The sequence below is a fragment of the Chelmon rostratus genome, chromosome 2 (assembly GCF_017976325.1).
Source record: "Chelmon rostratus isolate fCheRos1 chromosome 2, fCheRos1.pri, whole genome shotgun sequence".
In the NCBI taxonomy this organism is placed as follows: domain Eukaryota; kingdom Metazoa; phylum Chordata; class Actinopteri; order Chaetodontiformes; family Chaetodontidae; genus Chelmon; species Chelmon rostratus.
The window spans coordinates 12253650-12280461 of record NC_055659.1 but is presented as its reverse complement, the minus strand read 5'-3'; the positions used below and the strand labels follow the sequence as shown (position 1 = coordinate 12280461).

The following is a 26812-nucleotide window of genomic DNA, read 5'->3' as shown; positions in this document are numbered from 1 at the left end:
AAGGGCTCTTTTTGACATAATGCTTTCTCTAAAGCCCCTAACCTTAACCATCACAACTACATCCCTAAGACGACTCTGGTGGGGGCGTATTGCTTCATGTATAGGTGAGACATGAAATATAATCCTGTGAGACTAATTTTAGAAATATGAAAAGTTATCACAGGAACAATAATTGTATCTTTAATCGCAGCCATAACCAAAATCAACAGGTAAACGGCAGAGATACAGCACACACGTTGCAAAGTAATCTACTAGGAATGTTTACTGGCCAATGCATCTGGTTCGACTTGGCACACCCGCTGCGTCAAACAAACTGGACTCATTCAAATGAATGAGAAGCCTGAACGCAGCCTGGCCCTAAACTGAATGACGGCTGCATCTAAAAATGATTTTCATTAATGATGCATCAGCCAGTTACCTCCTCGATTGACGGTTTGATCTACAAAATGCCAGAAAATAGTGCAAAACGCTAAAATCGCATCCTCTCAGAGTCTTACGTGACTTTTTCCTCTTTGGTCTGAACAACAGCACCAAACCCAAATAATGTCAGTGTTTTTCAATTAATTTTCCATCAATCAACTAATTGATCAGCTGACTAGCTGTTTCAGCTCTGTGTGTGTGTGTGTGTGTGTGTCTGTCCTAACCTTTAAAACAAATTTTAAGGCTCAAACAACTCTTTGAATGTCTGGCCTTCAGTGTGGACAGGCCAAAATGCAGAAATGTCCTCACCCAAGGTTTAAAGCTAAACTTGGTCCCCACAAACAATTATGCAGAGTGCGCGCGCACACACAGACACACAGACACACACACACACACACACAGACACACAGACAGAGTCAAGACTTGCAGTTATTGAACCCACTCTTTCAGCCCCTCCTCTCCTCCACTAGAGCTCCTGGCAGGCCGTCTGGTTGAGGCCCATAGTAAAGGGAGTCGTTTTCTCTGGTGTGTGTGTGTGTGTGTGTGTGTGTGTCCTCGGGCCCCAGACAGGAAGGAAGAGAGTGGGCCCGGCAGCACAGCTCCAGAATTCCGGTTTTGTTTTTCTTCTTTTTCCATCAGTGCAGAGCCGGGTCTTAAAGAAACAGTCATTAATATTTTCCCCTCTTAATGACGCCACGCTGTTCTCTGAGCGAGACCTCCACAATAGGACTCAGTCTGATACATGACTGTAGTGTGTAAACACATTACCGGTTTGTTAGTAAAAAAAACTCATCTGAATGAATAGCTCCTTTATGGCTCGGATGAATCTGTTCCTCGAGAAAACACAGCGTGCGTCTGAACATAGCCTCAGGCTCATTTTCACCGAGGCTTCTAAAAATAAAAAGTACTGATCCAGCATCAGTGGTCAGGTTACGTAAATTACTCGGCAGGCGAAACATAAAGATTTTGGACAGGCCAATTTGGCTCTCACCCCCGTGCTTTTGTGATAAATCATCACTCGAAATCTGGCAAAGAAAGGGTTGACAATGTATCACCTCGAGCAATAGATGACACAGCTCACAGCTCATGGTCTTTACATCTCTGCCGAGGACAATAAAGACGGAGAAGCCATCATTTCTCGGGCGACTGCTCGGCCTCGGTGGACCAATCAGAGCAGGAAGCAGTCCCTTAAAAGTAGCCGGTGACATCATGGACTTGGCAACGATTATGAAAACAAACTTCTCTCGATACACAAACACAAAAAGAGCATAAAGAGCGACGGGAATCGTTTTAAGAGCTGATTTCAAGTTAAAGATACTGTAAGAGTGAAAAAAACTTTTATTTAAAAGGTACACAATAAGTTACTTTCAGTGTATTTTAAGTTTCAGACAACAGGTATAAAGGGACGGAACAAGACGCTTTTAAACTGCAGTAATTACAATCAGCCGCTTTGCACTCACAGAACAGAAAATCCAATATAGCACCATCATTGTAACTTAAAGTGTAAGTCTGCCATTACTTTACATGACTTCCCCACCCTGACTGTAGCTCTCAGCCTTAAGCCCATTTGTTCCAAGTGTAAATCTTTAAAAATGAGACTCAAATATAAAACAGGAATAGCAGCAAAGACTTCTTAAACCGAAGAAACTACTGCATTTGATGAAGGCTGCTATCAGAATTAATACTCATTCGCAGCACAAGTGAGTATTTAAGGATGCAGCAATCCTACTTTCCTCAAGCTGGTACAGAGTGCAGATCCAATACCAGCACTCTCATTTTTATCATTTTAAATCCGGACAAGTCACTGCGCGGGACTCGTTCAAATCGTTTTCATGTTACGGTAACATGAGGCCAGGGATTGCTGTGGTACCAACAACCTGAGCTGGGAGGTTGCCATGACTGAATGAACGTAACTGATGGTGGAAACACGTAATCCTTATAACCATGCCGACAAAGAAACTGCACTTATTGTGATCAGTCGTCACAGCTGATACCCCAGCCGCTTAATAAGGCCAGAATTGGTGCAAACACCAATCCAGCGTATCAATCTGTGGTAGTATTTACCTCAGAGCAACGGTGTGGCTCATTGGTGTGTTTTTAACAGTATTTGAGCAATGGCGCACACATATATCAGTATTTAGCTTTAGCTTTAGCTACACAAACAATATCATGATGAGGATCAATTCCTTGTTGTCCACTAATAATGTGGTTGTCACTCTCTGAGCAGTGACTCATGACTTTTTCATTGAATAGCTTTCTCCAGTTTGCCTGTAAAAACAGTCACGGTGCCTTCTGTGCTTTTTGGCTGTTATTCAACGAAAAAGAGCATTTTAATGGACTCCATTTTGCACAAACATTGAGTAGAGTTAAAACATCCATGAGCGGTGCACAGACAAGTATGAAAGTCTCTTGCACGTGTCGACACTTTTGCAGGCATTGTGCTCGCACGCGCGCACACACACGCACACACACACACACACAGTGACTAGTAGCAGGTCCTTCGTCAGCATAAAAGGGACTGCGCTCTCAGCACTGTTGTAGAGGAGCAACTTCTCTAATATTCAACTCCTTCACTTCTGATATCTCTTTGTAAAATAGGCAGACACAGCACATCGGCAGTGAGGCTCAGCGTGCTTTTAAAGTCCAGCAGGGAAAGCGGTCCAGGTCAACTCCTCGCTAAACGTGTGAGCGGGTCACTGTGTGTAAGCTCGCACTTTTTAAGTGGGATCCAACAACAGCGAGAGGGCACTCTATGTGTGTTTCTGCTAATAGTGTCGATGTGACCCCATTTCCCTCACACCGCAGCTCAACCTTTCTCTGACGCCGCCATCTTTAGTCCTCCTCTTGTCCCTGGAGACGTAGACCGATCTCCATCTGGTTCTCCAAACACTCTTTGAGCTTGTCCTCCGTCAGCGTCAGCCGCTGCTCCAAGATCGAAACCGTCTGGATGGAGGCAGAGCGGGGAGAGGAGCAAGACAAAGAAAGAAAGAGGAGGGAAGGAAGGAGATGGATAAGAGAGAAAAAGCATGTTAGAGAGGGCCGTACAGCATCAGCCCGACAGTAATGACTGTATAATGGCTGTGTTTGTGTGTGTGAAAGAGGCAGTTTGTGTGTGTTTGGGACAGATGTTGTGCGTGCAAGACAATCCAGCTGATTATCGTCGAGAGATCTGCTGCCTGAGCCGAAAACACCAGAGTTTCTGTGTCTGGCACGCACTCTCTCTTGTTCTTCCTCTCACACAGTTGCATAAACACACTTACGCACACAGAGAAAACAAGAAAGTCACTATCCGAAACAGGATGGGCATGTGTGGGTAGTGAGATCACAGCGCGACATACTTTTCCTCTCAGCATCCTCCAAACAGTGACAGCATTTGTTGTATGTTTGTGTTGTACATTTGAGCACTGTGTCATCTGAGACTGTTTATCAGAGGAGCCTCCAGGTGAAATTTCCAGGGGTGCTGCCATCTGAATGAACGGATTACTGAGGATAGAGCTGGCTCTTCCATCTCTTATTGTATCCAAGCTTCAGCAGCCACATTAAGGCAATAACTAAATCAGCCTTTTGTCATCTCAAAGAGTAAGAATTAGAGGATTCATGTCCGGACAAACAAGAACCAGGAGAACTGAACACTGTACTTCAATTATTAAAGCATTATATTGGCATTGTGATTGTGGAAGTTTTAAAGAAGACAAATGGAGGAAAAAATGCACAAATCACTGTTTAGTTTATATTGCCAAGAGCTGTTAACAGCCTCTGGATGATAAATGCACTTCCAGATCTAAATTGAAAACTTTTTTCTGAGCCATCGGCTGATTTATTCCTTCTACTGCACTTTTATTTCCTAAACTTGTATTTGTCTATTATGTGTCGGTATCTATTATGTGTTATGTAAACTGTCAAACATCATTCCTTCTATTTCATTTTATCCGACATTACTTGTTTTTTCTTTTTCTCTTCACGTTATGTGTTTGAAAGGTGCTGTACAGACAAACCTACCTTGCTTTGCAATTACTTCGATAGTTAAGGACGTGATTTTTCAAAATCTGTGAGGTGACTGGGAAGTAAAACATGAATGAGGGTTGTGCTAATCCAAACCAAAGAAATCTACAATGTGTTCTGCAAAAAGATGACAGGAACTTGAATGAATTTTCTCCTGGAAACACTAAAGTGGCGACAGTTTTCGTCTGAATCTCTGACATAATTGTTTACTTGGCGAATGTTGCCTGGTGACAAACACAATCCCAGCTAGTAAGCAGTTGGATAGTAGTGCTCGGCAACAGAAATTTGGCTCAGGGCAGAAACAATCATTCAGTAAACATGTCATGCACAGACAGATGAGGCTCTCTAGATTTCAGCCACTGAGTGAAAGATATGTCAGCATGTCTTGACCTGTAATTCTGTCTCTCCTTGTGCTGGCGAGTGTACTTTTGAAAATTGCTAGAAAGCAGTGCAGCGATGAGTCATTGATCAAAATATAACCAGCTGTGTATGAGACATTGGATTTGCTGGATAGAAAGACAGACATGAAAAAACAAACAAATTTAATTTACCTAAAAAGTGGTTAAAACTCTACAGCGAGTAACTCAACACTATTATGTGATGTGCACTTCAAATGCGGGGTCTCAGTAAGATCTCTTATTTCATTACTGTTCCGGGAAGGTCTCTCTTTCTTGATAATTTAATCATTTAATTCTAATGAAAGAATTGACCACATCCTGAAGCATCTATCTAAGCTTTGGAGTCTGATTTGAAAAAAAGAAGAAACGCAAAAGAGGACAAAAATTCAAAAGCAAGAAATCCAGAGACAGTTTTCAGTAAGACGGACAGGACACACACTCAATACTCAAATTAATTATATACTCTTTCTACACTCATGTCAATGCGTTACCATCATAAGCACAGACTTCATATAATAATTGTAATATTTACAGTGTATTTGATTGTTGGACCAAATTCATCAACAGCAAAAACACTGAAACTGTCCGTTAATTTCTTTTCTCGTCGTTTCCGGTTTCACTTCGGCTCTTTATATATAATCAAGCAAACTGTAAACTCAGGCTATCTGAGAAATTACTGCAAACCGCTTAAAACCTAAATATCCAAGACACCACGTGCGGCATGTTCTGCAGGCTGCGCCCAGCAATCCAGATGTGTTTGCTAATTACCCGCCGAGGTCCTGCGTTGACCCCACAGCACCACACAATCCAACACACACAACCAGGCAGGAATAATCACACACGGAGGTATTGACAGATTGTTCAAATCCCTTAGATAATCTCATCCTCCAACACACACAGCACACACGGCGATGAGTTCAACAATGTGTGGGCGAGTGGTGTTTTCTTTTGGGTCATCAAAGTAGATAACATCTCCTGCTATTTCATGCATCATAGGAGAGAAAGGGCTTGTATTTCCTCTTTCTCTCCCTCTCTCTGCCTGTCTCCGTTTTCTAGATCAATACTACCCTGTTTATCTTCCCAACCTGATCCGGCCATCCAGTCCTCAGCTCGGCCAGCTATCAATGTTTGTGTGTGTGATTCTGCACGTGTCCCCAGGCAGTGGCAACATTATACGGGCATATAGTTATCATCTGGAGTAGAAACCAAATCTCTATGCTCCTAAAAATAGAGCGGGCTGTTTTTCTTTTCTCTCCAGAACACATTATACTCTCCATCGCCCTGAGCATTACTGGCCTCTGTTACAAAGTCTCATCGCTTTGGTATGACCCACGCTACAATAGTCTGAAAGTCAAAGAAAGACAAACTGGTGCCGGTGATAGGTGGCAAAGTCAGTTCTTTTCTCTCAGTGTGGCTAACTGATGTGTGTTATTAACTATGACATAACTGAACTGAGTTACAGGGACGAACAAAGAGGAGTAAGACTATAACAGAGACTGAGCCGATAAAATTACAGTGAAAAACGAGAAAAACTACAACACAACAGAACTGATAGACGGATGTTGTGAATAAGTCCAATAGTAATAAACTGCAGGTGTGGGGAAACCAACACCATTAATATCCATGACCAGAAGCCAAACGGTTATCTGTCAAAAGCAAAAATTTAAATCATTTAAATGCTAATATTAGCCTGCTAGCATGCTATGACAGCATTCAGCTTAAAAGGGCAGTTTGTTTTCAAGCTATCTCGTGATTAATTGAAGTTTCAGACAACTTGAAATTTTGAGCACAGCAAGAGGTTCACCAAGTCATGAGGTGACTGTAAACTTCAAACTAAATTATCCATCACAACCTGACTGACACTGTTTTTAAGGCCAATACTGGTATTGATACTGAACAGCTTTAAAAAACTAATAGTGATATGTTAGCTGAAGATAAACTATAAGAACCACTTAAATTTACTTTGTAAAGACATTTTCTAAAACACTTCTAACTAGGGCTGCTTCTCGTGATTATCTTCATCTGACAATTATGTAGACAGCGGTAGTTCATCTGCGATTCTGCTCGTTATCTTTTTTTATCTTAACTTTTTTTTTTTTTTTGGTTAATCAATGATTTAGTCCAGAAAAAAGTGAAAAATACCCATCATAATTTCCTAGTCCATCGTGCCAAATGCTAAAAATGCTTACAAAAAGACTCAACTGACTGATAATTAAAATAGCTTTTGATTTTCGATTTTGATTGATTTTCTGTCTAATTGTTTCTGCTCTACTTCCATCATTCAGTATCTTTGTAATATCTGTGATGCAATTTGTTATTGCTTATCAGCCGGCATGCGTACACACATCGATACTGATATATTTTCTATCAGTATCTATTTGCAAAAACTGGCTTATAAACCATCCCAGCCTCTCTTTTCCATATTTGTAGTTAACGGACTGGAAAAAAAAATACCACCATGTTTGCACTTGTACCAAATACAAAGACAGACATGAAGCCTTTTTCCAAAGCAATTTTATACTTTCAGAAGTTGTGATGCTTTTAAATCTCTCTTAAGTTTCCACATTTCTGAGAATTGTGGTAACGTATCTTGGGGAATTCTTTCTTTCACTCCAGCTCAAACAAAAAGTACATGAACTGTCCTGGCTGCAATTTTACAAGAAATGGTTTCATTCTCCCAGAGCGCAGCTATAAACATTGCTTCCAAATGCTTAGAATCTCAAACACTGTGGTGAAAACTTCTGCAATTCCTCCAAAGAGCGTTTGGTGCTTTCTTAAAAGTCCACAACATACACTTTAGTCACAGGATCGTTTTAAAACCTTTCTAAGGAACACTTGTGAGGAAAGTACAGGGACATGTTTCTTTAACTTTGTCGTAATTTTCCTCACAGCTCCACTAGTAGCTGCTTTAACAGGAATATGAATTCAGTCGACTGGTCCATGTCTATGTGTCTCTATTCTGACACACATGGGTTAAGCAGGAAAAAGCTAGCTACTCTGGTAGTTTCGGGGAATTGCAGAACGGAAAAAATGTCCTTTGAAAGTAACAAGTGTTCATAAAAGAATGTCTTTTATAGTTTTTAACCCCATGAGACATATCCAAGAACAAGTTCACAAAACAACAGTCTGTTGAGCAAGAAAGGGATGCTACTGCACTTGACTTGGAAAATGAAATTGAGAGAGAGAACAACTCTTCATTCAATATTCTTAATAATTAAGAGGGAGAGCGTGAAAGAAGGGGATAAGCGTGGGTACAGCAGGCTTAGTGTGAGAGGACATGTATGAGACAGAGGCAGAGAAAGCAGAAAGGGGTATGGGGGTTGAGGATTGGGGATGAGGGGCGCAGGCGAGTGAAAAGCAGCTAACGCAGCAAACTGTGGCTTTGGAAGCTTCAGTCTAATGTTGAATAATTCATCATCTTCCCGCTCAGTCTCCTCGACTATTAGAGTTACAAAGAGCAGTAACAGTGAAAAACAATGCTGGGGAAAAGACTTATGCAGGAGCAGCGATACAGGGCAGAAATAAATATTGTCACTTTGTCAGCCTAATCTTCAGATGATGGGGGCAGTAATTGAAACTGTCATATTAGTCGAATAAGTCGAAGAGAAATTAGAAGAAGAGATTATTACTACTCACGACTTGTTGTGCATTATAAAACAGAATGACAGCATTTTGGAGGTTAACTGTCATAAAAATGGGTTGAGCCTGTCTCAGGAATACTTTAGAGTGGGTAACATGCCTTGTATGCTTAGTCTGTAGTTAAGAGGTTTAACAGCCTCATGGGCTACAAACTAAACTACATCAACCGGCAAATTTTTTGATCTATATTAAGCAAATCTGACTTTCGGTTCAAGACGGGCTTCTGCATGGTGGAGTCATTTTTGTGCTTCTCAAACCACTGTTTCCGACATAACTATTTAAAGTTTTAGTGGTCTGAATGAAATTACAACATAATGCAACTGGTGGTTGTCTGAGCTGCACTGTGTTCTGCAGAAACCACTTTTTTAAACTCTCATCAACAAGCTGCGTATAAAACAGCAGGTGAGGCTCAGGTCACTGGTCTGCCAGTGTTAACATCTGTATGGGTGGAACATAGCATGTTGAGGCCTGTACCACCGAGGTATTTGCAGCATTCATATTGATTTTTATGCAGGCTTCTACACAAGTCTGCTCGTATAATTCACTGTGTGGACTCTCACACCAGTCTGAGATTCTTCAGTTTCATGTCCCATTGAACACCTGCTGTAACTTAAAGGTGCCCCTCATTTACATTTAACATTATGCTAGTAAAACTCACTGTGTGTGTCCTTGAAGCCTAACTATACTATAAAGACGATATTTATTGTCTTGCAGTCTTCTCATTTGCCTTTGCTGTGGCTGCTTTTCTTCAAACACTATCGGCACACATAGGTCAGTGGATTAATGTGAAGCCATTGGCAGGACTGTGAATGGTGTCACACATGAGACAAGCAAAAAGTCCACTCACGCATAGCGCTACTAAAGAACAAAAGCTCTCCACTCTACAGGGTACCTTTACACATTTTACAGTTTTTCTTTGCTTTGTAATTGTTCTTCCTAATTGATTATGTGCCTTTTTTATTTTAGTAGTTTTTAAATTAGTTGGAAACAGAAGTTTGAAACACATTCCCATAGTAAAAAAAAAGCCTATTAAAACACAGATTACAAGCCACATGCGGTATAACGACAAAGTCCCTTACTGCACTGACACTGCTGGAAGTCACTGAAAAGCCACATGGGGAGAACAATGGTTTTTCAATGACAGCCGTAAGATGGTTAGATGGTTAGATATTTGCTTTTACAGTAAATGCTGTATATATAAAGACTGCTCTACATAGACCACCACACATGATTTCTGACCAGTCAGTCTATTGAGCGAACCTAGAAAAGACATCATCCATGTTTCCACTCCTGAAGAATTCAAACCGAACAACAAAAGAGCTGAGGGATAAACCCAGATGCAGACAATCCATCTGGTATCAGGGTTGGGGTACAGTGGGCTTGAAAGGAAAAAGGTTGACACCATCCCCCTGGGAGGGGTTAGTTAGCTGCCTGGCTGCCCTAGGCCAGTATTAAATGCTCCCACATGCTGGACTGCAGCTTGAAAGGATAAGCAAGAAAGAAAGAAAGAAGGGGGGGGGGGGGGGGGGGGGGGGGCAGAGAGCAACCTTTGACAGAAACACACACGTACAAGAAGTGTTTCTGCATCTCTGCATGGCCATTAAGCATTTACACTTACTATCAGTGAGTGAGGCAGAGTGCTGCCAGCACTCATATAAGAATGATGTAGTTTCCTCGGGGCACGTTCACAGCCTCTGGCTAAAACCCTGTGCACACACACATACACGCATGCATGCACACACAAACGTGCACACACACACACACACACACACTCACACTCACAAACACACACACATACAAACACACACCCCTGTGCTCTGTCATTCAGCTCCTCCCATGTCTCTATCCTTCTGTCCCCTTGTTGCCTGTCTCTCTCCCTCTTCCTCCTCACCTGACTCTTGGGCTCCTCAGGGTGCTCTTGTTTCTCTCTTTTCAACCCTCCAACCATTTTCCTTAGTTCAGTTCTCACAGTAAATAAATTATTTGCTATACCTAGGCAAATAAATAAAAAAATATGGATGTCTTTGTGTCCAAGTCCTTCACCGCAGCATTATCCAGCGGTAAAACATTGGGTCTTAGATGCTGCCCTAAGATTGGATGCCTGAAAATAAAATCTGTTTTTGGGGCAACACCGCTCTTCTGCTGATTCATTATTTGGTGATTCTTTTGGTCAACAGCTCAAACTAAACACTTGGGAGAAAATGCGCAGCAGTTACAGGATAATGGTAAAAAATGTAAATAAACAATTGAAATGAAACACTCCCTGGCCTGCGGACACATTTGGATCAGCATACGAAATAAAAGTTTAATGCAATTATATCAGGAATGCACCGATCTTAAAACTAATGGGTGATTCTTTCCAATATCTGACATCCACAGCTGCATATGATTCACAATAAAAGCCCTCTATGAAATTAAGGGTTTTAATCATCTGCAGAGTCTTCATTTACAGCATCTCAACAGCGAAAGGAAAAAACAGCCGAGTAGATATATGAATAAATGTGATAGGTGTTAGGAACACCTTGAAGCGTGGCCACTGGCTGCAGCCTCAGGAACTGCCAGGGAGTTGGGTCAGCTAAACAAAACTCTTAACAGCAACATTGCACTCAATATTCACAACCCTCATTAATGCAAGTTGCAAAATCAACAGCAGCACTTGTTTTGGAGTTTAGATACCAAACGTAATAATTGCATTTGAAATAGTTTGGGCCACAAAATAAGAATTAAATGATTAAAACTTCCATTAAATGTCCCCACAGTGCTGAATAACAGAGGAGAATACTGTTGTAACCATTTCCCCCCTCCAGCACCCTTTGATTTTGACTTTGTTTTCCATTCCAGAAAAGCATAAATGACCCTAGATCAGGGATGTCAAAGTCAAAATACACAGAGGGCCAAAGAAACAGATCTGCTACAAGCCGAGGGCCGGACTGGTTCAATGTTTATTAAAACATATTTTAATAATTGCACATAGCCTATTAAACTAAGATCTAACACAATGTATATTACTTAATGATTAAATGAACAATCCAATATTCTTTTATGGCTCTGTCAGTCATTTCAAGTGTAAACATTTTTCAACAAAAACAAACTTCCTTCAAAGAAAAAAAGTCCTGTGCATTAAATGAATAAAGCAATATTTTCTTATGGCTCCGTCAGTAATTAAGGGAAAACATTTTCAACAGGCAAGTTGAGTTCAACTGAAAAATAAATCTAAATAAATTAAAATACGAAAATCTATAGGACACAGACAAAACAATACTTTCCTTTTTGGGGAGTGGGTAACTGAAAGTTAGTTATCTGTTCTGGCTGCTGATGAATAATGAAGCCGAGGCCCGTTTGCTGCGCTGCAGTGAGTTTGTGGGCTACCATTGCATTGTGGGGAATGTAGTATTGGTGCATGCAAAACACCAGCGGGCGGCTGCGGCCAGTTCTAATACTAATCGAATATCATCCGAGGGGCCGCATATAAATCATTTGCGGGCCGCATTCGGCCCGCGGGCCTTGACTTTGACATATGTGCCCTAGATCCTGATTGAACCACAACGGTGCAACTGAGCTCTAAATATTTTTGAAACCCGTCTTCCTCCAGGCCCTGGAAAGTCTACTCTGTAGTTAGATTAAATAGCTTTAAACTATGATTTGTCAGTCGACAGTATGTTGAGCTGATAGTACGTCATCCAGTTCTGATGGTTTTAACCCTGGACTAACACTCTGTTTCTATTTTGAAGTTTGAAGAATTGCTTTGCTTTGAAGCAACAACTCTGTTAATCCCTGCTTGTAATCAGCATTATTGTGCACTTGACACTGAAACAGGACTGTTCCTATTCAAATCTGCACAGAATTTGATGTTAAGTTTCCGATTCCTCCTACCAGTGCTCAGAGGCTTCTTTGTCCCTTTCTGTCCTTTTAGTTGTCAGTCTGGTTGAACCGTTGAACAGCATTTTGCTGTCCATGGTCAAAACATCACGTTTGTGTTGTTTATTGTCCTGACAGTATCTGTGTTTTCCTGGTTGCTGATGAAAAACTCAAATGTAACTATGAATGTGAGGAATAAAACCGACCACATTTTCACACGTGTGTGTAGAGTAAGTGTGCCAGTTTAATGCAGTACCAAACAGCTTGGAAGAGGTTGTTCTTTTTTAATACTTTTGTGTCTGAGCTGCTCAAATCATCTCTGGCCTGCAGGTTGAAAAGTAAAGGAAGCTTTTGTTCTGAACAGTGTGCGTGGGTAGCACAGACAAAGTACAATGCATGCTGTTTGTCATGAAAGATTAACACATATTCTGCTTACCTGAGTGAGAATATCCAGTTGACCTATTATGTGTTCCAGAGTGCTGGCTAGACCGGGGGGTACGCCTCCATCGGAGGACTGTGCTTGAACCTGGGGTGAATGCAGTGGTGGGCCCTGGGTCTGCGCCTGGTGGGTGGAGGAGGAGGTGGTGCTGGGGTTTCTGTAGGTGTGGGAATGAGTCGCTCTGCTGTGGCTGCCGCTGCGACTGCCGCTCTGAGTGTGGGCAGCAGTGTGGGAGTCCTGTCCGTTAAAATGTTCTGGTTCAGAAGCCTAAAAACAGTGAGGAAAGAGGGTGAGAGTTGTTAGAATCTCAGATGGTGCTTCACAGACGATATGGTAGAAATATGAGAACCTCGCAGTTGAAGGGGGGCATCATTAACATATTGTATAGTTTAGTGCACATTTCAGAGACTGAAATTATGTGTTTAGTGCTCTTGAATCTACTATTGACATAGAGATGGATGGAACAATGACACAAGGTTGTTATTTGTTTAAACCACAAGATTGGCTCCAAATAACTGTTAAATAAGGACAGAACAAAGTGCTGAATTAGACCATTGATGAATCACAAACTGACTGACTGAAGGGTCATCATATCAGTAATAGTATTAGTACCTTGTTGCGGCAGTTGTAGTTAATATTAGATCTCCAGAGACTTACTCAGCCTGCACAACGTATATATCATCAACAATCTTGTTTCATCTCTGGTATGAGCAACATATTTTGCTCAGATGTCCATCAGGCTCTCTTCATTTGCTGTGTGTGTGGTCGAGACCACAAACATTTGTGACTCAAATGTTTTTCTGACTACATCCTGCAGTCACCACCAACTCTTGCTCCGCTCAACTCTACACACTGTGTGCAAATCTTTTTCTTTTTCATCATGTCTTATGTTTTCAGTCTTATTTTTACCATCTATTTTCCATCCTAATTTTCCATATTGTGATTTTCCTATTAGCACGTCTCATCCTATATTTTACCACAGAATGTAGAACAGTAAGAACTTAAAATGCAGCTTGAAATTGGAAACCAATTGACGATGACTTTGCTTAAATGAGCTTTGTTTCAGTGAAGGAGCCTTTTACACAGACTTCAGAAGGGCTGTGGAGTCAAAAGAGGGAAACTGCTGACTCTCTCTTTCTCTCTCTCTCTCTCTCTCTCACACACACACACACACACACACACTCGCACACACACAAACTGCCAGTCAGTCTGCCTCCTGTGTTGTGATTAATTCAATGAGACATAAACACATGAAGGTCAGTGACCACATCGCTCCATCACCATGCCTATGTGACTAAAAACTGTGTGCACACATCTATAGTTTTTTTTTCAAACTTCTGTCTGTCTCTGTAGACCTCAGTCTGGTTGTGAAGAATGGTGTGTGTGTGTGTGTGTGTGTGTGTGTGTGTGTGTGTGTGTGTGGATCTGTCCCAAGACATCTCTTCTCCATCCCAGCGAGTCAGACGACTGTTGTACTCATCACCATGCAGCAGGAAATCTATTCACACTCAACTAAACAAGTTTAAGAGCGCAGTGTCAAACTGTGCTGTTCCTAAATGAAGCCAGATGAGCGGAGCTGTCAGCTGTCACCTGGCTCTGCATGTTTGCCACAGACAGGGGTAATACATACCACAGTGAAATGTTCAGTGATTCCCTGCAGTCATGTACAATGGGCTATGAGATGCTCCTTGATATGATTTTTCATCTGTTCCTTTGTCACCCTGTGTAAGTTCTGACGACACAAAACAACAATCGTACAATATAGAAGACATCTCACTAAAGGTGACATTCCTACAAAGTCTAAAACTGTAGCCTTTTAGATATTGTATAAAAGAGAAAGACAATATAAAAGAGGTTAGCTGCCAGCTCTGCAAGAAAGTTTAATATATGAAAATGAGATCACGCAGCCAGAATCAATTGCATGCTGAGGAAGAAAATGGAAGAAGAGGAACTCAATGCCCTTCAGCGCTTGCCACCAACTTGCAATTGGTTGAGCCCTCAATGTGATCTCAATACACTGCGCAGTGCACGCCTAGGCTGAGCAACAGAGGGATTATTTCTAGCACAGAGCAAAGAAACTCAGCATGTTTTTTTTTACCTTTCGCTCAAAATCAAAATGTACCTGACATCCTCCAGCACATGTGTGTTTGTACCTGTCTATCAGCCATCCCACAGCTTTCACGCTACAAGGGTTTGCAGTTTAGCTGCGTGGCAAAGTAAAAAAAAAAAAGGGTTAAGTGAACAAAGCATTTGTGAAGAAATACTATGCAGACGATTTAATAAGTTAATAAGAGTTGATAGATATTTCCTTCACTGCCATATATAACAGACTCAAACAGTACAGGCCACACTTTCCAGAGAAAACAGATCGGACAAGTAAAGTCACTGGTGTGGCGACAGCTGTATCGGTCTATAATCTGCCACAGACACAAGCCAATTTTGCTGTTTTCAGTATCAGCATACAATTCCTGGCCACAAAATCAAAATACTGTCATATCATCACAGAAATGATTCAATTGAAAGATGCTAAATAGTTATATTGAATTACTGCACAGTCCTGCTGATAAGTAATTAACATTTAAGTGTGAACTATATCATCAACATTAATCATTTTATAGAAGTGCCACACCATAATTAACTTGTAATCCTGAAGAAGAAATAAAACACAACAGCAGTGGATTTCCTTATTTTGTCTTTTACTACGGTGCTTGATTCCTCTGCCACTCTAATGTCCTGATGTTCTGCTGGTGGCAGCGCAAAAACAGGAGGAAAGAGAGGAAGAGAAAGAAAGAGAGGGAGGGCGGGAGGGAGGGAGAGAAGAGACAATAGAGCAGTTCTGCTGAGCGTACAAGCTCCACCAAGACTGGATTAACTCTTGTTGAGAGTACGACTTATAACTTTGTATTGAAGCAGCTGCTTAAACACACAGCAAGCGCTGGTCACACACACGCACAGTCATATACGCAGGGTTTTTGACCGCCAAATCTGAAGCTGAGTGAAACAGAAAACAACACTAAAACATTGTGGCGAAAATGTGCTGTTGAAGAAAAGAAGAAAGACGTTCGCATTATCGTTTTTAAAACAAACAAAAAAAATCCTGAGCAAAAAATGCTTAAATCTTTCACATCTTTTGACAGGTTTTTCATCTTCTACACGCATTACAAAGTCAAACTGGCAATGGACAATGTTGATTGCACAAAGTAATGGCTATAGAATAATGACACCATATATGTTTAGATTGGTTCCTTATATGCCTCATTTTCACTATGTGATTCGGTCTGGCACCGGGTACGACCCCCTGGGAAATTGAAGACTCGATTGATGACACAAGGAAGTTGGAAATCAATGGACAGAGAATATGTTAATCACTAGTCTTCGTTGCACAGTGTCATTCATTTTGTTAAAACATAAAATAGCCTGATACCAACCCAGTTTGCTTCTCTCAACACGTACTAAAGTATTTCTATCTACTTTCATTTCTCCATTATAGAACTGTAACTCCTAATCCAGCACTGTGCTGGATTCACAATGCCTGCAGGAAATGAAAGCTTGCTCAGCTACATTTTCATAGCAGAGCCCATTAGATGAGCTCGATCTCTGCCTGCACTGCAACTTTTCCTCAAAATGAAGTAAATTAAATCATTCAAAACACAAACTACCAGTGTTCATTGGCTGGTATTGCTTAATGCCACACTTATTAGATTCATGGTACGGCCTAATATTACTCAGCTAGATGTTTGGCTGACTGGCACATAATATTTTCAACATGATGAAACTACTCATAAAGTCAGTCTTACATTTTCTCGTATTGTCAGTTATAGTTGACTAATGTAGGTAAACATGCCATCGCAGGAACGGTGGTTACGCAACCATCAAAATGAGCCACAACTCAACCATATGCCTGCACCCATGTGTGCATCAAAGGTGCACGCCAGAACTTGTACAATTAACAAATCACCACTGAACAAGACTGACTTTTTGTGGTTCTTCACTTCATACTGCAATGTCACACAGCATTTATTTTCCAGATTACACTGCCACCTGGTGGAGACCAAATACACTACAACATAGTCAACTTTATCAATCTGTATCGGCTGTGACTATGACTCATAGAGCATCGCAATCAGTATAGGCAGCAAAAATAGGCGATCAGGGCATCTCTTCTTTGTTTTTTTTTCCGGCTTATCAAAATGCTACCAAATCAGACTAATTATGACTAAACTGCTTGTCTTTCAGATTAGTCATGAAAAAGCAAATTTAGCTGTCATTTGCAATCAAGCAGTAAAATGGTTTATGCAGTGTACTATTGTGAGTTTCATTTACCTTATAACATACCATTCTTTCCAATGTGACGTGTTTATAGCGAGACTGACGGTAAAGCAATATATTGTTCTGCAAACTTAACACGTCCTGTACCATCGTAGTCTTACGTGGGGGCCAGGGAAAACCCTGATTCGCACAAGTGTAAGCATACGCGCACATGCAAACACAGCACACACAGTAACCACCCTCCTAATGAATCACCTGGAGTGGAAAAACCAACAGTGGAAAATTTCCTGCGGCCCAAATTAAACTCTTCTGACACAGAGAGCCATCAATACACCCTGCAAGCTGCGCACAAAACCATTCATCATGCTACGCGCACACACAGTAGGTTACCCACCTGAAATTTTATAACAGGTGAAAACATGCTTATGCCTCAGCAGCTGGTTCTTCAATCAGTTTTAGTCTCAATAGGGTGATATGTGGGCAAAAGGGGTCGAGTCAACAAAGGATGCCCAGATAACTTAAAGACATTTAAAAGTATGACTGTCTTCAATTAACGTGATATGAAATGAAAAGTTCATTCTTTAAACTCTCATAATACAGGTGAAGCAGGGTGATGTACTGACAGTTGCAGGACCAAATTTGACCATTTCAATCTTGAAACCCTTATAGCTCCATGGATGCTGATGTATATCTGACCCTGTACGATTCAGCTGGATTCTATGTGTGAACAGCGGCGATGACTGCAACAGCAACAGTAAGAGTTTCCAGTTGAGAAAGAGCACGAGTCATGCCATTTACTCAGCGTGTGCTATGTATTCAGCTGGATTATGGGTAACAGACCTTTCTCTCTGCGGACAACTGGACTTGTCAAGCACAGGTGTAACTAATAACACTAATCATGGCTACATTTTATGTATGAGCACCAGTGCCAGAGCTCTGGTGTTATGAATGCTGGCTCACTGGCACGGCTTACTGGCACATCTAACAGAGCCATCATTAATGTTATTAGTTACACCTGTGCTTGACAAATCAAAATGTCTGCAATTAGAAAGGTCTATTGAGGATAGTGTTCACTGAGAAAATAGAATCTCCTACACTTTCACAGGATTTTTTCTTATGATTTCAACATTGGCACAAACTGCTAGGTAAGAGGAACTTACACCAAACAGTGGTGCTTTATTAGTAGTGAAAATGTGCCCCTTAAGCCTGAATGGTTAATCATTTTAACATAGAAATCATGTTTTGAAAGAGTGTGCTTTGAATTTCAAGATGAGTTCTTTGGTAATAACTTATTATTGTAACTCAAAACTGTAGCAAGTGAAAGCTTAAGGTGGCGACTGTTGATTTCAGGTGAGTTGGCAAAACAACAGCAAAAAAGCTGTCGTTTGGTTAACAGGCCTTTTTCACAGGAGATCTACTGACACGACACAGTAGGAACATCGTGTATCAGAAATAAAATGAAAAATGGCTGAATTTAGCTGGTTCTGTTTCAGGGCCCTGAGTGACTGTCACAATTTACTGGGACACTTGAATAAAACAGAGCGATCGTTAACGTTATCAGTAACACCTCTGCTTTTCCTACTATTAACAGTCAAAATGTCTGTTGAAAAAAAGGACAATAATAATAATGCATTCCTGTGTTTGTAAGTTTCATTCAAAAATGGTTTTGTGGGAGAAAAGACCAAAAAAAAGGTCAAGTCTCTTTCTACATAAACAATCTAAGAGGCCGCCTCACGTCAGCTTCAGACAGGTAGCTTGGCAGATGTTTAATGTAAAAGACAGACAGCTGGTGAACTGAGTTGGCGGAAACTCCCACTAAACTTGTAGTCACACAGCATCATTGTTTTTTTAAGCTTATCATCTTAAAAGCTCTGAATTGGCACCTTTGGCATTCAGAGCTGAGACTTAGTCGCTCCTGTCAGTCTGAGGCTTACGTTGGCTCGAGCATTTACAGCGCAGAGCCGTCAACATTAGCATCAGGGTCGTGAGTTTGATGTCAAAACACTGTCAGATGTAATTTACCAGCAGTTTGTCACTATTACATAACTGAGAAACTATGCAGCTGTTAGAATTGGATACATTAGATGAATGCAACTTCTGAATGTTATTGACCAGGCAAGCTGAGATGACAACACTGCATTCAGAACCGGAGAGGGTCTTGCTGCCCTCTCTTTCTTTAGTCTGTTTTGTAGGTAATTGTGAAGCAAAACTCGGTTTGTAACGTTTAAAAAGGGCTGATGATTTGAATTGTTCAGAGGATAGCCCCTTTTAGACTAAACTGTAGCATCACTACAAACGTTTCAATGTAAAGACAAAAACCATGCATAACAACAATATGGACCGAGGAGTACAATGCATGTTGCTACCACCTGTTGCTAATTAACAGGCCTTGGAGTTTTAACGGACAATTGAAAGATAATGTCTATGTTCTGCTTTAAATTCACGCCAATCATCCAGGCCCGCCTTTTCCTTCTACATTACTCCGAGCACAGATGGCATAGCTGGTGATAATAGATCTTGCTGTTCTGCTGTGGAAGAAGCTTTATTTTGTACATTTTTGCATAGCCTAGAAAAAAAACCTCCACAGACGTGAATATTTTTTAAGCAAAGACAATCCATCATACCTCCCTTCTGAGGCTTAATCACAATTACAAATTAAAAAAACAGAATAAACAGTATGTCTCCCTTTGAATAGGTAAGGCTGGAGGGTGTGTGTGTCATAATATAACATGTAGACAAATCTTTTCACCAACTGACATCTCAGTTCATTACACAGCAGGAGCAAACATTATATGACAAACTGCTAGTGATGCTGTTTGATGGATGAAGCCTGTGATGTGACTCAGCTCTGACTTATGCTTCTGGACCTGGTTATAGCTTACAAAACTGACAAGGGAGGGTGTTTGTCACTGAACCCTTTTATTAATGCTACTTAGTCAACTTCTCACTCTCATTTTCCATTTCTCCCTGAATGCCTCTCTCACTCATTCTTCCTGCACCGCTTTTTCTAACCACAATCTTTCTCTCCCTGCTCCTCCTGTTGTCTGCCTCCATTTTTCTCTTTCTTCCAATTTCTCCTGATCCCCATTTCTTTTAATGTCTAGCTCTGTCTTTAGTGTAACAAGGATGAACAAAGGTCTGTTAATGGCTCACAAATTCTCTCTTTTCATTATTTTCATGCTTTTGCACCTCAGTGTTGTTTTTGTTTTTTTTTCTCTCCAGTGTGCTAATATTGTCTAGCTCACTCACGTGCTCACCCTTTTTTCCCACTTTCCTACCTTTCCCTCTCCTTGTCCCTCACTGATGTTCTCTCGCTCCACTGGACCATTAGGCTCTCTTTAACTCCACTGCTATCTTGTCTTCCACACTTCCTTGTCACACCCCCTGCCTTTCCCTCTCTCGCTCGCTCTCTGTCCCCTGCTGTCAAATGCATTCAACTCACGCTGACAGAACAAGACCACCTGCCTTTCCATACCAGCACCTTAAAGATGCACGTACACAACCACAAATGCATCAGAATCCGCAGTCTCCAGCGCAATGCTCTGAGGTCTTAAATACATCCGTGCCTCATAGATGGTTTCACTGCTTCCACTGTTGTCGAGTCTTTAATCAAGGAGAGTGCCAGTGAAGTTTGGCCTGCTATAGCACAGCAACAGCAGCCTATTAGCCCTTGCAAATGAATAAAAATGGTGAAGACAGAAGTTCATACAGCTACTGCAGTCTCAGAACCCCCTCCCCGCTCTCCAATCCACATCCTAAAGCTGAGCTGAGCAGTGCAGTGATGTGCAGTGCAGTGTGTGTGTGTGTGTGTGTGTGTTGAGCTGTGAAGGGAAGCCTGCTGTGAGCGTGCAGCTCGTCTGCCTGCACACGTGAGTGGGGAGAAAGACCCAGATGTGAAGCTAGAGACAGGAAGGGGGGAGGGAGGGTGGATGGAGGGATTAGGGCGGATGTGATCAGAGAGAGCTGATCTGCCTGTCAGCAATGGTTGGCGCTCACGCACACACCCACACACACACACACACACATTGATGCATCCATTCTCACACACCGAAACAGCGACACATAAAGATTTGCTCAGCTGTGTTGTGCACAGAGAGCCTGACTGAACCACACACACTCTCAATCTTTAGCTGGAGAGACCTCATTTTAAAGCTGGCTTATTGTGTATAACAAATAGGCCTACATGTTCCTGGTGTAGTGCCCATCGCTGGCAAATTACCAGGGAGCTTCGCATCCAAGTACATTAAAGGATCAGCATATCAAATTAGCTTAGTTATGAAATCCCTGTGGATTTGATTCTGAGAGGGCAGCAGCCATGGGTGCCCTTTGCCTCCGTATGAATAAACACAGCATTACTGTCTCATTAGTCAATTTCTTCCTGGTGAAATGAATTATAGCCGGTTGTGTGTAATACTGGATGTTCGACATAGCAAGGAGGGACAATTTTAACACCTAGGTCACATTAGCTGATTTTGAAAGACACTAGAGGACTGCAGTCCAGCCCGCTTTCCATGCCAGCCTCAATTATGAATTATCTCATACAGAGCTTCTTGGTCTGTTTTAAAAGTCAGACCTGTGGTTTCTATTTCCTGTACAGTACTGACTGAAAAAAACACCTTGTCATTATAATGACAGGTGTTTCTATTATTTTGTCCACCCCAATAATATCAATAAGGCTAGGCTAAATAACAGAAATCTCTCTGTAAACTCAACACAGTTTAACAGCACTGCAAACTACATCCTCCAAAGTGATTACACACTGATTGAACACCTTGATACAACTGCAACAAACCGAACATCATAACCTTAATGAAGGTCGGATTTATTGGTGGACTGTTTAGTTTTAGCATAAACTGACAAATGAGTGGATAATAACGTACAGCCTGTTACTAGCTTGATAGAGTCTTTGGCGGTGACTTCGTTTAGGATCATAGTGGCCTGTATAGTAGGCAAACACTAGTGTGTCCAGTGTGCTGGGTAGTGATGAGCAGATGTAATCGAAGGTTTTCATTCAGGCTGGTCTTATTTTCTCGGGCACAGGAATGATGCTGGACTTCTTGAAGCATGTGGGTACAACAGACTGAGCCAGGGACAGATTGACTATCACTGAACACTGGCGCTAGCTGGTTGGCACATATTTTGGGGACTCGCCCAGTGATACGGTGATATAGTACTGTCTGGTCCTGCTGCTTTCTTGGTGTTCGCACGCTCGGAAGCCCTCCTGGCGTCATGCTCAGAACGGGTGAAAGGTGGGAAAGGTGCACCCACTCATCCACTGACCTCTGCTTAAGCTGTTTTTGCCTGCTGGTTGCCAACGGCATCAAAGTGAGCAGTGTATGGGGTTTATGACATTCTGCAACTCTCAATTTCCAATTTTTGCATATGAAGTGTAATCTTGAGTGTAAACAGGCTGATAATATTCACATTTTGTGCTTCACTTTAATTAGTTTGCAGTCAGGCTTAGCAAGCGGCAGTAGTGTTCCAAGCTGCTTTCAGAAAGCACATGTTTACTATATTCTGCAGCTCTGAAAATATGTCAATTCATAACATCGCATTAGAGCCACTTATCCTGTATCAGAGTACCTCTTTCTATTTTATACTCTCCCTTTAAACTCATAAACCCTTTGAAAACTCTTTCTAAGAGAGAAGAAAACGAACACATTTAGGCAATCTGGTGACATTTTTCTCCTCTCTGCTTCCTCTCCGGCAACACGTGTCTGGGACTTGCGGCAGTTTATGAGAGATGAAAGGGCCTGTATTAATAATAAATTATGAATGGCTAAATTATACATGAAAAGGAAAATCTAGGAAGCTGGCATTTCCAGGTGCAGCTACTACCATTACTTCATCTGTAACAACTGGCAGATGACAATTCAGATAAGATGAAAGAAATGTCATTGGTGGAAACTAACTCGGGTTAATTAGGTCAGTGTGTGTATGTGTGTGTGTGTGTATGTGCATACATTCTATGTGTCAATATTATTAGAACATTATTTGAGTGGTGCTTGTAGCAGTCAAAATATTCAATGGCTGTTAGCAGGAATTAGTGAATGTGAAGTCAAATACCAAAGCAGAGTTATTGTTTCAGTCAGTTTAAACATGTATTTTTTATGACTTGATGTTTCTGTGAAAGCTGAGTGACCCCTGTGGACATGATGTCTGCCACTGAATAATAAGCTTTCATGCTAACAGGAACACAAGTGACATGTTTAAGATGTAGTAGACAGCATAAGATTAAGTCTAACTCCACCAGGGCTGGCTCTGACTCTGTTTCCTCCATCAGTCAAATCTAATATGTAGCCAACATCATCAATACAACCGGGTCCACTTGCAGAAACTTGATGAATCTCATTTGGAAATGCTGGAACAGAACATTTAATTTATGCATGGGTTTTGCATTCATAGCTCTGTGTTTTGAATCAGCCATTGAAATACTCTGTATGCACTTCATCCACATGTTAAAAAATTGAATATTATCATCACAGGTGTGAGACCTATTTCATGAGAAACTGTAATTGAAATGTTGCAGTGTCTATCAGGATTATTATGAAGCTGACTGTGCATATGCAATAAACATTATGCTATACACAACACAATTTCCCCTGTTTAACCCTCATTGTGAAAGTAATAAGCACAAAATGAACCAGGTGGTTGCAAAAAAACAAGTAGGAGCTGCCTTTGTTTATACTGCCAGTGCTTAAAAACTATAAAAAAATTATTTTAATTATTAATAATTAATTTAATCCCAGATTCAATTAAATTTAAGTTCTCTTAAAAGAAAAAAAAAATTCTGCCAATGAAGTAAGATAACGTCATTCCTTGTAGAAGGAGATGACGGAAATAATACATGACATGAACTTTGTAACTGAAAAAAAAAAGAAGTCTTATTCTCATATGTCTAATTGGCCATCCTGACTCTGCCAGTTAAAGTCGCAGATACAGAACTTTCTGACCAACAACAGAACTGATACTATCATATCATATAATTTACTACTTTGTGGGTTTACTGTTGGTTAGACTCAGAGACAACATCTGAAACAGTTTATCTAAAATTGAAATGTGTTTGGAGAGCTTTAGGAAGCCTCAACATATATTGTTTTGCCAGTGTTCAAAACCCAGGTTCCAACTTCAATCAAAATGTTCTTTTTTTTTACCTTTCCAGCAATATTGTTTTAGATATGTAGTTGTAAAATATTAAGCGGTTAGTGGATTTTTAACAGCAAATCTCATCTTAGATTTTCTGAATGATAAAAAGGAATTAATGTTGCTGTTTGAAAAGGCTGTTATCTCTCACAGCAAAAGGGAAAAATTAGTCAGGACAGGGTTGATGAAAGTCACTGACCAAATATGTGACAGCCCTACACCCACTCAGCACAGCAGAATCTCAGTGGTCTAGGTCTGATACTGAGAGAAATAAAAACAGCACACGTTATTTTAACAAAGATGTCATTTCCCACCATACAATCTACCTAGAATGATTCAGTGAGGGATTCAAACGAATTTTGACTATCGAGCCCCCCTCCCTAGCTGGACTAAGCTGACCAGAAAGCCACCAGCACCCTTCTAAATCATCTTGGCTATCATCAAATACAGAACAAATACATGTACCATCATTTAAAAAATGCTTCTTGTCAACTTGTGTTTATTTAGATGATAGAGAGCGAAACCTCACTTGAACTGTCTTGCACCTTGTTTCTTAATCATGCAGATGTAAAGTAAACCGCTGAAGCTTCAGGCAGCTGTAAAAGAAAAACCATCATTCCCAATGAAAGGGTTCAGTGGGGTTTTACAAGAACAGTGGTTCTCAGAAGAAGAGAATACGTTTCATACATTGCACTAATCATCTCTCTCCTCATGGTCCAACTGCCCATTTTCTAATCACCCTTTGAGGCACGTCTGTAATAATGGCTGTTGAGTGGAAGAGCTATTAAAATCCATTTACCATCCTGTATCACAGCAGCGAGAGAGAACGGCACAGTCACACAGAGAGGAAGAAAAATAGGCCTGAAAGGTTGGTGGATGGCATAAAGAAAACGGGTGTTTAAAGGACATTAAAAGCTATGCAGTTACACTGTTGAATTTAATGTGAAGGAGCTGTTAGAAATAATCACCCTCACATAGCTAATGCATCTTAAACACTTGCTTCAAAATAATGTTGAATAATAATGACATCAGATTAATAAAAAGCAGAGACACATCTGATTCTGTCGTTTTCCGTTACCAATACCGTTGGTTGTAGTGGGAACATTTACCTCAGTCTTTTGTAATTAAGTCCCCATGTGACAAGATATTACTGGCAAACATGAAAAAGTTCATTTGTTTGCCATTAAAAGGATAGAAAACACACTTAACATGGCAATAACAGCGCATTATAAGAAATATGCAAGTGTTCCTTACCATTGTATTTTATCCATCAATCCCACCTAACTGTTGTATGCTCAGCTATTTAAGATTTGCTAATGAGTCATCAATTTTGCCTTTCAAAGCATTAACTAACTCAGTACTGCTAGTACTGGTTTAATATCACACCATGTCATTTTTTCCACTTGTTACACACATTGTTCATGATCTTATTTCTTATGCTATTGTGGATTTCAAATAAAGTGTAAAGGCAAGGCAGCGTCACTGTTGGTGGATATTAACTTCTAGCAGAGCAATCAATAAAAGAAAGCAGAGGCAGGGAGGGTGTTTCTGAAGAGAGAGAGAGAGAGAGAGAGAGAGAGAGAGAGAGAGAGAGAGAGAGAGAGAGACTGAGAGAGACAGACTGAGAGAGAGAGACAGAGAGTGAGACCTTGGCTATGCCCTTGTTGATGTAAGTAACACAGTAGCAGTCAAAGGGGTTGAAATCCAAACCATACCCTGAGGTTCCCCTGCCAGCCTGTGACACCCTGTCCTCTTTGTGTGTGTGTGTGTGTGTGTGTGTGTGTGTGACATCTGACAAGGTCTTTTAATATTTAAACATTGCTAATGGCTGAACTACTCTCTCACTTTCTGTTTGTTTCTGATGGTTTATCTCTCTAGGTCACCTCTGTGTTTTTTTAAACTACTTTTTGGTAGTTTAACACAAACACACACACAAACAAACACACACACACAATTTGAAGCTTCGAAACTTCATTCATAATGTTGACATTCAAATTCTAAATTAACAGTCGACAAATCATGATGTTTATTGCAACTTCAGCTACATTTGCTGCCTTACCGCTCCATTTAGTGACACCACAGACTGGTGACTACAGACAGAGAGAGGTGGTTGTATCAGATTATTGTGTTTTTTTCTGTGACTGATGAGTTATATTATTTAAAGGAAGTTGATTTAATGAAAAATGTCTAAACTAATTGAATCCAATGAGTCACTTTATTCATTGACAGCTGGTCCCTGTTCGGCTCCATAACAGTTGGAGCTGAACTGGTACATTGAGAGAAATTCAGCAGCATGTAAAACTCAATGCTCTCTTAACTTAAAAGTTAAACCTAAGTTTAAAGTTAATATTGGATTAAAATTTAAAGTTGGCGATGTACACACTGCATTCTCATTTGGTAGCACAACAGTCTGACCCGTTGAAAGCAGATTGAGGATTTTAAAACATGTAATATTACAAACACTTAGCTAAAACATTTGAAACAGTTGAGTCCTGGTTCAAACTTGGCCAGAACTGTAATCATGACAACTAGTCATTATTAAGTTAATGCTAAAAATGTTTTGCTTTTTGTGTGTTTTATTTGTTTGTTCATATGTTTATGTGTTGTCATGGATGGTTGATGTTCTTGTTTTTGACTATTATAT

General features: G+C 40.7%; 1 protein-coding gene across 1 annotated transcript in view; it reads right to left on the bottom strand.

Annotated features, from left to right (window-relative positions):
• Positions 1 to 1816: 1816 nt before the first annotated feature.
• Positions 1817 to 26812, bottom strand: part of poc1a (POC1 centriolar protein A) — a 40074-nt gene continuing 15078 nt past the window's right edge. Inside the window, exons 10-11 of the mRNA XM_041954788.1 lie at positions 12754 to 13023; positions 1817 to 3363 (exon numbers count right to left, since the gene is read on the bottom strand). Coding sequence (XP_041810722.1) covers positions 3253 to 3363; positions 12754 to 13023 — 381 coding nt within the window. The 3' untranslated portion in view covers positions 1817 to 3252. The remainder of the gene's footprint in view (positions 3364 to 12753; positions 13024 to 26812) is intronic.